Consider the following 14322-nt stretch of genomic DNA (forward strand, 5'->3'; position numbering starts at 1 on the left):
CAAAGATTTACCAATTCAGATTCCCCCTTGTTATACTGAAAAAATACACTGGATTATTTATAGTACATAAGTGAAAGGAAATGAAAAAAATTTCAGATGAATGTTATTTGTGGGGGGGATCTCTGATCTCATGGAAGAAGGCCTCATGAGACCTGGTCCACACCTTCTTGGCAAGTTACAGATTGGTTGTGTGACAATATGCTCTATTTATATGTAAATTTTATTATCACGGAAACAACCTTTCCATTTCAAAATATTAATTTTTTAAAATACCAGTAGCAAAAAGAATTGAGACAGTTATTTGGAGTTTTTATTTATTTAATGGAGAACTTGTGGTGTAATCCTTGTTTTCTCCATTTTTAAAAGTATCTTGATCTTAAAATTGTATTTACAGTTTTTCTTATAAGAAGTTTTTACTAACTTAAGAGCATTTAACCAAATTAAGGAAAGCCATTGATACTGTACATCTGAAGGTAGTGGGGAAGGAAAGGTTAACAAGGTCATGTGAGTTTCTTAGCATTCTCTCAATATCCAAATCTCTTAGTTTGTTATCACAACTTTAATCACCTAGAGTTTGGTTGATGGTGGTTTGTTCAAGAACATTTGATACTGGCATCCCTGCTCAATAAATACACAGTTATTTTACTAGGTAAAATAAGTATTAACAAATTAGTTTTCTCTATCGAATATATTTCAGCAGGGTCAAAGAAAACAATATAAAACAAAAGGATACTATTGTAAGAATTTAATGTGTAAACAATACAGAAAAATAAGCATTAGCGCAACAAAACAGTTTTGCATCTTATATAGAAATTTTAAAGATACTTTACCAACAAGTAGGAGGTTAATCTCTGTATTAAAGCTTGCCTTCTTATAGAATAATTTAGCATTCTCTGAGATTTTAAGCCAGAAAAACAAGATTCATGCTGGTAAAGCAACCTGCAAATACTTTCTGCCTGTTCTCACAATTAGTCTACTTTAAACATAAGATCTTCCAAAGGAGGAAGACGATGCACTTAACGGAGATGGCTGGGGCCTTCCCAGGAAATCCTTGCCCATAGGAGATGCTTTACCATCTGCAGGACTAAAATGGTGGCAACAAATTGAAAGCCAGGGAAAGATTCCTGTATCTTTGGTGTATTTGCCCAATTTAAGTGTTATCTTCAGATGTATAATAAAACAAGTAAACAGAACCATAAAGATAAGCTTTCTATAAATTAAATGGTATTTGGCTGTAGTACTAAGGAGGTGAGAGATTAAGAAACTTCTGTTAATTATCAATCCTAAATGACTACTTGCCCATTACAACTGAAAACTGAGGATTCTACTCTAAGAAGTAGAATTGCTAATACTAGCAATTACTAATCTACTAATTAGTAGATTGCTAATACTTTAGAGTGTTTTATTCATGTTTTCCATTTAGAATCTTTAGAATTATTGATAAGCTCCTTTAAATAAGAAATCACATAGGATCAGCACAATACTGAACTAATAATGGCCCTCACACACATACTGAATTATCTGAGAAATATTACAATTGAAAGTGGTCTTTTTCCTGAGAAAGCCATGTTACAAAATGGCACAAGACAATACACATTTTCTCCAATTTTTCCCACCAGAAAATAAGATGGGAAAATCAGATTATAATATATTTTATGAGGAAAACATGTTTGTTTCTCAAAACTGTTTTCAATCACTTTATCATCTACAATTTTTTAAAGGGTGAGAACTAAATTTAAATTAAGAATGATCATTTCTACAAGGTGAGAGAATGAATACATATGGTAAACTTTGGTTAGAGTTTAAACAATTTTTATAGAAAATTGTTCACAAGTGAAGAAACTAAGGCACAGAAAACTTAAGCTCAATTTCAAGGTTGAGTTTAATAGTAAAGGTAGAAATAGAATCTAGGGCTCTTGATTCTCAGAGGGTAATGGGTGGTATCTTCCCAAGAGGGAAAAAATTTATTTCTTTTGGTGGGTAATGTTCATAAATCATTTTTAAAATATATAATATGAATTTCCTTGAAAATCTTTGGCATATGTGAGTCATTGGAGGCTGAAGTTTATAGATATCCTCTCCCCCACCCCAATACAAAAAGGCAGGGGAGCTAGTTTTTAAATGAATCAAAAAAGATTAATCTAAATTTCAAAGTGACCTGAGTTTCATTCTGCATTGTTATATAAATCAATTGGAGAGGTCAGTCTTGTGAAACGTAACAGAGGCCACTACACCTCACAGATTACACATACATGCATACTGCAGTGAGATTTATATGACTAGAATTTAGTCAACATTTTTATAAAGTACAAAATTAAATCTCAGTCTAATTTTTCATAAGCCAATGACTCAGAGATATCAAACTTGTTACAGTGGGATGATTCATTCATATATTGTATGGTATGAAGTTAGCCTCCAATTCAGGTATTTTTAATAAGCATCCCAGGCCTTTGTATTGGTTGAGATGTAAGCTGTGAAATTTACTTAGCTTAGATTGGCATTTTTCCCTGTGCATGTGCTTCCTATCACGAAATTTTTAATCTCATAAAATGTGCACTTGTAAGAGCTCAGGTAGGTTTATGTAGACATAATATAGTAGCACAGAACACAACATGTAAAAGTAAAAAATAAAATTATTTTCAAGTTTCTTTGTATTTAAAGTGCTCCATGTGCAGTATTAAACCAACTTTCAGATTATAGAAATCCGTTATAATGACTAGTAGTTTTAGAAAAGATCAGCAGTTAAACAAGAAAAAATTGTGTAAGTATGAATACATAGATTAAAAGATGCAAAAACTCTTTAGGTACATTGTAATCCAAATAATACCAAAAAAAAAAAAATCCACTTGAATACATTAGAGAGATGACAGAGGTGTTGAGAAGGAATGTCAGAGACTAATTGGTAAGGTAACTAGTATGTAAACTCAAAGTGATTCTGAATATTTTGGTAACAAGTATCTTTCCAACAAAACAGGAACAAAAATAAAATACTCATTCCTTATCAGAAATAAAATAGAAAACAAGTCTGTTCAAATGTTCAGAAGCTGTATCATAAAAATATTTTTTGAGAAATTTCATAGCTAATAGGTTGCTTCATCCATGTTGTCATCACTGTCTGCACCAAAATCATCTCCATCTTCAAAGTAGGAATTAATGTAGTCATTTTCCTAAGTGAAATGATATATTCCTCAGTAAACATTAAAAGTATGAGTAGTAACATTAAAGAACATAATGTAGGCTGTCCCTTTAATATAAGTTTATAAATATCAAAGTTAGGTAATTAGAAAATATGCCACGCTTAAAAGAAGTCTCTGTTATTTCAATGCTTGAAACACACATTAACTTTCACATATCTAACTGTGCTTTCTTCCTCAAGACCACCATCTCCTACTATTCTCAGGCACCAACTAGCTGAGAGAACATAAACGGATGCCCATTACACCTTAATAGGATTATACATCTCATTCATTTTACCTTAGTGGTATGATACATGGTTTAGTTCGTTAAACCACTTACTCCAAACAAATGTACAAACACTCAAGAAACGAGGCCAATTTATACTAACATTCATTCGACTACACCAGAACTGAGGTTTCCGGTTACAATGCATAGCTGAGCATAAGCAGAGTGATTTTTGCTTCCTACCAAAAAACAAACAAACGAAAAGACCTCAAGATACTAAATCAAATGCAGAAGATGCCATATTATATTACATCTAGGGCCCCTCAGTTTATTCTTTTTTAATTTTTATTTGTTTTATTTATTTATTTTTGGCTGTGTTGGGTCTTCGTTGCTGCGCACGGGCTTTCTCTAGTTGCCGTGAACGGGGGCTACTCTGTTGCGGTACGCGGGCTTCTCATTGTAGTGGCTTCTCTTGTTGAGAAGCACGGGCTCTAGGTGCGTAGGCTTCAGTAGTTGTAGCACGCGGGCTCAGCAGTTGTGGCTCACGGGCTCTAGAGCGCAGGCTCAGTAGTTGTGGCCACACGGGCTTAGCTGCTCCGCAGCATGTGGGATCTTCCCGGACCAGGACTCGAACCCGTGTCCCCTGCCTTGGCAGGCGGATTCTCAACCACTGTGCCACCAGGGAAGCCCCTCAGTTCCTTTATAAATTAAGAGGGATTAAGCCCCTGGGAACATTCCAATTCTTATGGCTGAGTAAGACTACTATCTGTGTAAATGACTCAAGATATTTCTGCTTTCTATCAAAAATTTAAAAATCTACTTTGGATATAGATTAAAAGAAATTTAAGAGCGTTATTAACCAACTGCAGTGTATGGACTGCAGCTGGATTCCAACTGGAATAAGCAAAAAATTTTTTTCCAATCAAAACTATTTGAACACTGGTTTAATAATTGATGATATTAAAGAGTTACATTTTATTGTGTTAGGTATGATAATGATATTGTGATGTTGTTAAAGAGCCCTTATTTTTTATTTTTTTATTTTTGTGGTACGCGGGCCTCTCACTGTTGTGGCCTCTCCCGTTGCGGAGCACAGGCTCCGGACGCGCAGGCTCAGCGGCCATGGCTCACGGGCCCAGCCGCTCTGCGGCATGTGGGATCTTCCTGGACCGGGGCATGAACCCGTGTCCCCTGCATCGGCAGGCGGACTCTCAACCACTGTGCCACCAAGGAAGCCCGAGCCCTTATTTTTGAGTACATACTGAAATATTTATGGATGAAATGATATAATGCCTGGGATTTGCTTTAAAGTAATCCAAGGCAGCTGCAGGCTTGAAGTGGGGAGGAAAGGAGCAGACTGGGTGGATGAAAGAGTGGCCGAAAGGCTGGCTATGAATTGATCATTGTTAAAGCTAGGTGATGAGTCTGTAGGTGTTTATATTACTAGTCACTAGTTTTTGTAAATGATTGAAATTTGCCATAAAAAAATTAATTTCCAGGATACACAGTTTTGAGGGCATTAGCCCACTGTGGCCTCCTTTGCCTAGCAAAGCAATAAAGCTATTCTCTTCTACTTCACCCCCTCCCCAAATTAATCTCCACATCTCTACTATCTACAGCAGAAATTATGATAGAGTAAGAAATAGGGACTATTCTCAAAAGAAAGTCTCCTGGATATCACCTTTTTTAGTATCTGCATGGTGGGATTTTATATATAGATTTATATAAATAATATAAGAAAGGTAACTTGTATTATTCAGATATGTATTTCATTACTTTGTCCTCCCTAAACACTTTAATTTTCTGTATCCAGCTAAGACCCTAGGAAGTTGGCCTGGTTTCTCTGGTGCCAAGAAATCCAACAGTCTGGAAACCTGGCTGAATCCGGAGGCCATGTACCAGGGACGAGTGGCATGGTTGAGAGTTCAAGTGAGTCCATCTTGTAAGTGAGATCTTGGCAAGGACACTTGTGTGAAAATATAAGCTAGCCAATTTGTACATACAAGTGGAAATGAGTAAGGAGGAGATACTGTATTTCAAATTGAGCATATGCCACTTGTGTTTAGACATGAGCACCTCCAAGTATGTTCAATGATGCGCATTAGGTAATTTTGTGAGATTAGTAATCTTGATACAAAGATTGGTACAAAGTGAGAACTTGTTGAAATTGATGGCTTAAATGGTTCTTGGCTTCATTTGGGCCCCTGCTTTTTTCTTTAATTGTAACACTCAAAAGACTGCAGAAAGAAAAAAGTCTATATTTTCTCAATTTTATATGTAGGTGTTACATAGATAATTCGCTCCACTTTACTCTTCAAAACAAAATGCTCTTTAAATCCTCAATATACATCAGGTGAGTCAATTAGCAGTAATTTTTCATTAATCAGTTAATTGCTAGAAAGAGCAAAGAGTAACTTTAAATCTGGAAAGGCTTTGAGCTTGCTTATACCCAGACTCACCCAGCCTCACACTCAGAATATATATCCTTTCTTTATTAAAGTAGAAAGTTGGTTGTTTTTTTTTAAATGAAATATAGTTATATAAACCCACTGGTGGTGTTTTGGACTCTGTTAAGACCCAATACAGAATTCTGAAATTACTAGAATCCTAATGTTTGCTGTTCTTGTTAGGACAGATCTAAATTTCAACACAGGTCAACTCAAGTAGACTTTATAAACAGAGCATTTCAAAAGCCAAAGAATATTCAGGAAAATTCTGAAAAAGAAGGGTAACATGCTCTAAAAATATTAACAAATAATCAGAAGCTTCTATTAATTGGAACATCTTAGTGATAGTTCAGAAATGGATCAATGGAACAGAGTCCAGAAATACATCTAAGTAGGTGAAGGAATCTAATAGCTGATAAAAGAGAATTTCAAATCCATGCAGAAAGAAAATTTAGTACATGAGGTAGGCAACTGGCTAACCACTTGGAAACAGATAAAAATGCTTCTGTACCCCCTCACTGCACACCAATATAAATTTTATAGGAATCCAAAATTTAATGTAAAGTACTTGTAGCATATAATAAAGATTTCTCAGGTGGAGCAATTCAGGTGAAAAAAAAAGATTCAGAGTGTGGTGTGAGAAGCTGAAATGGAGTGAAGACAATGGTCACTTGCAATGCAGAAGAAACTCTCAGCCTAGGGTTAATGCATGAGACGTTTACAAAGTCCCAAAGAGGCCGTGACCAACAAACTTACCCTGCTTGACTGACTCCAGCTTATTTTGAAATGCACCATGTTTCCGAAAGTTGGAAATCCCAAATCTAAAACACTGAGTTCTGACTGAGATACTTGAGGTTGGATTATGAATGTTCTCTGATAGTGTCCACATGCACGTTGGGATTTAAAACCTGATGGTATTGCAGAGTACCCCCTCAAACCTATGTGACTAAACCCTTAATTCCCTTATTGCTGACTTAAAATTGTATGTATATAGATCTTAAACTAATCTGATCAATTTCCTTAACTTGTGGACTTCCACTTTCAAATTTGCCTATCAAGTTACTTTTACCTCCTACATTCCATTTGGTATCACTATAATTTCAATGCTATAATAATTCTCCTGGTACCAAGAACTTGATGCCAGTGATAATAATATACCCCTGGTTCCCATCAACTTGGTTTTGGTTTGTTGGTTTACTTTAATTATATACCATATTAGCTCATCCTTAAGCTTAGTTAGCTTTGTTACTCTCCCAGAATAGACCATTACCTCTTCTTGCTCTTCTTCGTCATATTCCTCTTGTTCTGCAGCATTGTCATCCTCCTCATCATCACCTTCTTTACTTTTCTCTTTGCTTCCTTCTTTCTCTTCATTTTCTTCATCTGATTTTTCACCATCACCTCTCTTTTCCAATTCCTGGTATAAATGAACTTCATTAATTTAAATGGAAACCACTAGACTCTGACTTGCCTGCTCAACCTCAAGAGAACAGCTACCTATCACCCTAATTCTAACCCTCCCTTACCGACGCCTCCAGGCCACCACCTAGGACACCGTGAGTTAACTCAAGAAAGATGGGACTAAATGGCCTGTCATTACACTGGTATTTTCTCTGAGTTTGCTACTTCATAACTGAGTCTTGAGTCATGCTGTGATATCAGCTCTGCTGCCCAATGCTTTATTTTTATGATTCCTATCCTACCTCCTTATAAAATATTGAGTTGATTCTGTTTATGGAGAAGCACTTTCAGAAAGTTATTTTGTTTTCCTTGAAACATGAAAGGAGAAAAGAGAATGGAATGGTAACATTTCAAAATGTCTATGTTTTAGTTTCTAAGTGAAACTGTTTAAAATAATATCAAGTCATCCTATTTGCAGATTATCCATGTTCTTATCTCTATTCTCCCTCATTATTTACTTCCCATTTCCAAGGATTTTTGTTTCTTAATGTATCTGGCAGGTACATTAAGAAAAGAGAGATTAAAACTCAAATTTCAGTAAATATTAGCAATTATTAGCAACTCTAAGAATGCAGGCAAAGAAGAGATGCAGAGTTAGAGAAGCTTTGATTACCTGATGGCTCCACTTATCCACCTTGTTAAAACCACTGCCACCTTCTCATAAGACAGAGATTTAACTTTAAGATTACATCTTTATATTTCTATTGTGACTACCAATAATTTTTTCCATTTGATAAAAAGTGACCTGTTTTTATTACCATTACTATCCATTTGCTAAACTGTTCTAGGCTTAATTTGCACAAGTGACAGAATTTCACCAGTTTTCTAGGAGGTGGGGGACAGCAATAATTTCATATATTAATACTCATAATTAATGCATAAGATCACTTTAACTAAAACACTATTATTCTTAATCAGTAATCAGAACACTAATTCATAAATCTGTAAATACTCTACCCTATTATAAGATATTTGCTCTGTAGATTACATACAGAGAGAAAACATATTTTGTATTTGGTGTGACTACAACTTAACTATTCCATTTGGTTCTTAAATATTTTTTTAATCCCTTTAATTACTTTCAAATTTGAATTTAAGAAAACCAAAGGCAATGAAAGACTACATCAGATAGTCTCAATTTTTAATCAAAATTCAAACTCTACCCTTCCTGTCACCTTACCCCACTTAGGTAGAACAAATAAGACCAAGGTAATAGACATAAGATGATTTATCTTCATACTGACCCATGTTACCTTATATGAGTTATTCCTACAATATAATGTGTGCAATTTTTAACACTTGGCAATCCCTTTGGAAAACTGCATGTAAAGAAAATAGTATTTACAGATTTTTTAAGTGTTTATAAAAACACATACATATAATGATGACATATTAATGTTAATTAAGATATGAAATTTTTTTCTTTTCTATTTTAATCAAACCCTAGTAAAAAGGCCTACAACCCACAAGATTGTATAGTTAAAAGGGAACTGTAGTGCTATACTTATTTAACTCTGTGCAAGGTATACGCTACATCTGAAAAAATCATGCTATTAGCTATTAGTTAATAATTAGCAACAGAGTTATTTAAACCAGTTATGTAAAAATATTTTTAAATATAGAATTCATTCAGTGCTATGTAGGGACTAGGAGGTCTTGATTTCCACTACTGCCACCTCAATTATCTTTAAATAAATAACTTCAACTTTATTTCTACTACATAGACCTAAATCAAACCAATAAAATACCTAAATCAGTTAACAAATATCAGATTTATGAAATTTAGAAAAAAGATATCATACACACTGTCTCATCACTTTATTCCTTTTGTGTTAAGATATTAGTTTTAATTCATCTACTTAATAGTCTCCATTTTCTCTTCTGTGAGATACAACTATTTACCCCTACTACTTTATGGATTTATTTAAAGAACAATGTGAATAACACAATGTGAAAACACTTTGAAAACAGTTGAATTATGAACAGTTAACAGTTCTAGCTTAAATACCATAGACCACTCACAGAGCCACCTGTATGTCATACAGAAATAAGCTCAAATATTAGTTTACTGCTGTCTGATTATTCACACAATAACCATGAGATTTGACTGGATGTCATCCCCTCTCCATCACAGAAGTTTCATTAAAGAAAACTTGCAACTACTTTTGCTGAAGAAATGAACAATAATGGAGTCATCTAGAAGCTAACTTTGCTCTATTAAATAAAGCTGCTAACTCATTGGGATTTCTAGATTTAAAATTCCAGTTTTAACAAAGTGTGTAATGAAAAAAGGTGTTTAAATGTAGGGAATAAGGAAATACAACTTGTTCTGATGAGAAACCACATCCAGAGGTCCAGATCTATCTTCCTTATAGCCCATGTCATCTTAGCAACTTCTTTCCAGGAAGTTTTAAGAACAGTCAGAATCTGTGTTCAATCAATACAAGATGGCTAGTTCTGCAATTCCATCCATCATTCCACCACAGTAAAACCTGACAGTTATTGCTATTCCTTCAACAATCCTCCTGGCTTGATTTTCAGACCTGTTATCTTCAGCTCAAGTACTGGTCAAAAGTAAAATTTAAAAAGATGAGTTTCTGTTACCAGATAGCTATACCAACTTGGCCAGGCAAGTAAAAGTTTTAAAGCTTGACGTCCTCATCGGTAAGTAAGGAATAATAATACCCATCTCTCTTTGTTGTTATGAAGCCTTAAGCACATAATGGATGTAAATAGTTCATCAAAGAGCCTGCTATTTAAAAAGTTCTCAAAAAGCGCTAGCTGCTATCATTATCATCATCATCATCATTACCATCACCATCACCATCAATGCAAGGTAATTCACGCATTGATAGTGGGAATAAAGGGAATAAACTGGTATAACCTCATTGGAGAATGATCTGCCAATATTTATCCATATTTTCTATATTATACAGTACACATAACAGCTGACCTAACAAGTCTACTTCTAGAAATCTATCCTAAACATGTGAAATCACATACTTAACATGGATTCACTGCAGCATTGTTTATAATGGTGAAACACTAGATGAAACATAATGTCCATCAATAGATTACTGATTAAATAAATTATGGTTCATTCTTATAGTGTAGCCAAAAAAAAAAAAAGAAGAAAAAGAAAAGAATGAGGGAACTCTTTCACAGACTGACATGGAAACATTGCCAAGATATTTTAAGTGATAAGGTGAAGAGGCAAAACAGTGCAATATGCTGCTTTTTTGTCATTAAAAAGAAAAAAAATCTGTATTTTCTATGCATAAAATGTTTCTGGAAGGATATATAAGAAACTGGTAACACTGGCCATCTAAAATAGAGGAATTTAATGGATGGCTAGGGACAGGGATGGGAGGGCATATTTTTAGTTTATTCATCTTTTTAATTTTATATCTTTTTTTTGAAATATTAAAAAATAAAGATATAAAAATTAGTGCCATAAGATAGGATTTTCCCTCAATAGAATCTTCTACACTTAAACATAAAGCAGAAGAAAAGCATTAAAAATACACATATACCAATAAGAGGAAAAAATGAGAGATCTTTAAAGATATACATTCATGTTTCTTTCCCATGCATAATCCAAATGCAAGGGGAAAAGAGGAATAGAGTGGGAAAGGAGTCAGGTGACAAAAGGTGAGGCAAGCTGACAGGTGAGTCGTAGAGAGGACAGAATGGAGCCCCCATATCTCCCAGCCAACAATGTTCAAACCTTGCTAGTTACCCTGTATGCTGGGCTTGGCTCTGCCAAGTGTACACGTTATTTAAAAGAGAGAGAAGGTGTTAAGGTGGAAGAAGACAAAAAGAGGTATGACATTTTTTCAGTTTGTTCTTATAATAAGAAGAAAACCTTACCTCAATTTTCTTCAATACATCTGCAGTATTAGTGAGTGAAGTGCCTTTGCCTGTATCTTTTGCCTTTTTGGATTTGGGGCCTGCTGAAGTAAAACCACTGTTAACACATTTTTCTATAACAGCAATTGTATATTAAATGTCTTCGTCTTTTAATATGCCATCTAGCATGCTGGTATGCCATACCAGGCACACATAATTTGCAGGATGAATTAATTTTCCTAAAGAATGAACAAAATAAATCAGCACACATCACCAATTTTCCATGGTGAGGAGTAAACGATAATCACTTAATAGGATATTTTCTAAGACTGCAACCAGATATCTCTACTGAAAATTTGGATTGGCATTTACTGTCCTCAGGGCCAAAACTGCGACAATGTTCCCTCAGGTAGAAGCACTAGAGGGCCAGTGAAAGGCTCCCACAAATGTATCATCTGCACTGGCTTCCTGTTCACTCATCAGGAAATTTTAAATAGGGCAATCGTACCAGGTTTGGGAAAATAAAAAACAAACTTCCAGTTATAAAATATATAATCACGAGGATGTAATGTACAGTGCAGGGAATAGGTCAATAATATTGTAATAACTTTATATGGTGATCGGTGGTAACTAGACTCATAGTGGTGATCATTTCATGATGTATAAAAGTTATCACAACACTATGTTGTACATCTGAAATTAATATAATATGTAAGTCAACTATACTTCAATTAAAAAACATACAAGTGTAGAATAAATATGTATTTGCCAGTGGTTAAAGAGATGAGAAAGAGGTTATATTCAGGGCAGCATAGCATTATCTTTGTAATGAAGATTAAAATAGTTAAATGGAACACACCCGTCATATGAATCTGAAAACTCAAAGCAATATAAATAAAATGTTTTAATAGCTTTGGGATACAAAATTTTTTAAGCTGTATCAAAAATATTGCATTTTGAGGCTAATGTGAAACTGCAGGGTATAAAGAATTGTTTCACATATAGATCCTGCTAGTCAGTTACCAAAACACTATGATATGTTACAAAATTCTCCCATGGTGATCAAAAAGTATTACCATTCTTTCCCAAAATCAAACTAAATACCTAGAAATTACTTGGTAACAGAGGAAAATATGGCTCAGAAAGATGTAATTTTGTTAAAGATTAACATTTAACCTATAGAAGAAGAAATTTTTAGATTGTGGTGCATGACCCATAACTGACGGAATTTACAATTTATTATGTGATACCAAATTGCCCCTTGGGGAGTCACTGAGTTCAGACCTCCCAAACATACATATTAGTGAGGTTTTGCTCAAACAAAAGTTATAAAAAAAATAGTTAGATTTAATGACGGGTAACTATCTCTGTTCCCCTTGAGAGCAAAGACTGTTTAATCTGAATTGTAGCACATAAAATATCATATATGAACAAGCTCTCAATATATAATATTGATGCCAGAAAACACTAGCTAAGAATGTAACTTACATCAAGAAGTCTTTTTCTCTAAGGAGTTTTTATCAAATTATTTAAATTTCATACACATAAATCTGTTAAATGGATATTATAGAACATGGTCAGGTAAATAAACTTATAAAAATTATTAATCTCTTAGCCAAGAAAGTCAGTTGCATATTCAAGTCTACTCAGCAATTCTGGCTATGTATTATTTATAATTGAGAAAGAAGTGTCAAATTATGAAAAGTTGTTAAAAGACTGTTTCAACCCCAAAACATTTACATGAATTTTTTTTTCATCTTTGGCCAAATACATGCATATATTTGAATTTTTTTGTTTCTTTCAACACCTGCCAATAGCTGGTTCTTCAAGAAACAAACTTTTTCAGTCTTTGGCTCTTTTGGTATTGGCTACTTTCATGTAAATCAGGGGAGGCCATTTTAACAAAAGAGAGAGTATAAGCTTACCAGGAACATAACACAAAAATTATACAATATGAAATAAAAATATTAAGAAGAATGGAAAAAGAAAGTTTTGTTGTTTTCGTTTTCAACAAATGAAAATCCTGATGCACTGGAAGCTTTTACAAATCATCAATGTATATATGTGATTCTAGGGATGAGCAGCTGGTGGGATGTATTTGAACATTAATTCCTCCAAATCAGATATATTCTTTTCAGCTCTTTAAAGTCTGCTAAAAATGTGTGATCCACTAGGACATGACCAGTATCATTCAAGCAAATGTTATTTTATTGTGAAAATAATATATTTGTCTAAGAAAAGCCAAGGGTATAAAGGACAGCAGGTAAACTATCAGATCTCAGTATATAATAATTCTGTTCTCAATCAAGCTAAATATTCTTATATGTTGTAGCTTTGAAATAAAACAAAATAAAAATACTTCCATTTAAAATATATATGTCAAAATTCACCAAATTGTATGTTTCGAATATGTGCATTTTATTATATGTCAACTATATCTCAATAAAGCTGTTAAAAAGGGGAGGGGGATCTCTTTCAAAAGACAGAAGTCGAAGGAGTACTTCCTAACTCATTCTATGAGGTCAGAATTACCCTAATGTCAAAATCAGACGCATATTATGAGAAAGCAAACTAAAGATCACTATCTCTCATGAATAAAGATACAAAACTCCTCAACAAAATATTCTCAAATCCAATCCAACAATGTGTAGAAGGAATTATACACCACAGTCAAGGGGGATTTACCCCAGGGATATAAGGCTGGTCCAAAATCAATTAATGTAATCCATCACATTAACAAGCTAAAGAAGAAAAATCACATGATCATATCAATAGATGCAGAAAAAGCATATGACAAAATCAAACAGCCATTCATGATAAAAGCTCTTAGTAAGTTAGGAACAGAGGGGAAATTCTTCAACTTGATACAGAATATCTACAAAAACACCCTATAGTTACATCATACTTAGTGGTGAAAAACTTGATATCATTAATAATAAAAATCTGACATTCTGCCACTAAGATCAGGAAGAAGGCAAGAAAGTTCCCTCTCATCACTGCTTTTCAACATTTCACTGGAAGTCCTAGCTAATACAATAAGATAAGAAAAGGATACAAAAGTTATGTAGATTGGGAAGGAAAAAATAAAACTTCCTTTGTTCACAGACGACATGTAGAAAATCTGAATGAACTGGCTAAAAAACTCCTGGAACTAATAAGCAAT

The 14322-nt window shown here is 34.0% G+C and overlaps 1 protein-coding gene across 2 annotated transcripts in view; it reads right to left on the reverse strand.

The window, feature by feature from the left end:
* Window positions 1–1800: 1800 nt before the first annotated feature.
* The window catches only part of POLR3G (RNA polymerase III subunit G), a 40084-nt gene continuing 27562 nt past the window's right edge, over window positions 1801–14322 (reverse strand). For both annotated transcript variants that reach the window (XM_060009165.1, XM_060009166.1), the window contains exons 6-8: window positions 11181–11263; window positions 7120–7266; window positions 1801–3167 (exon numbers count right to left, since the gene is read on the reverse strand). In XM_060009165.1, coding sequence (XP_059865148.1) covers window positions 3081–3167; window positions 7120–7266; window positions 11181–11263 — 317 coding nt within the window. In that variant the 3' untranslated portion in view covers window positions 1801–3080. The remainder of the gene's footprint in view (window positions 3168–7119; window positions 7267–11180; window positions 11264–14322) is intronic.

This window comes from Delphinus delphis, chromosome 3, assembly GCF_949987515.2.
Source record: "Delphinus delphis chromosome 3, mDelDel1.2, whole genome shotgun sequence".
Classification (NCBI taxonomy): Eukaryota; Metazoa; Chordata; class Mammalia; order Artiodactyla; family Delphinidae; genus Delphinus; species Delphinus delphis.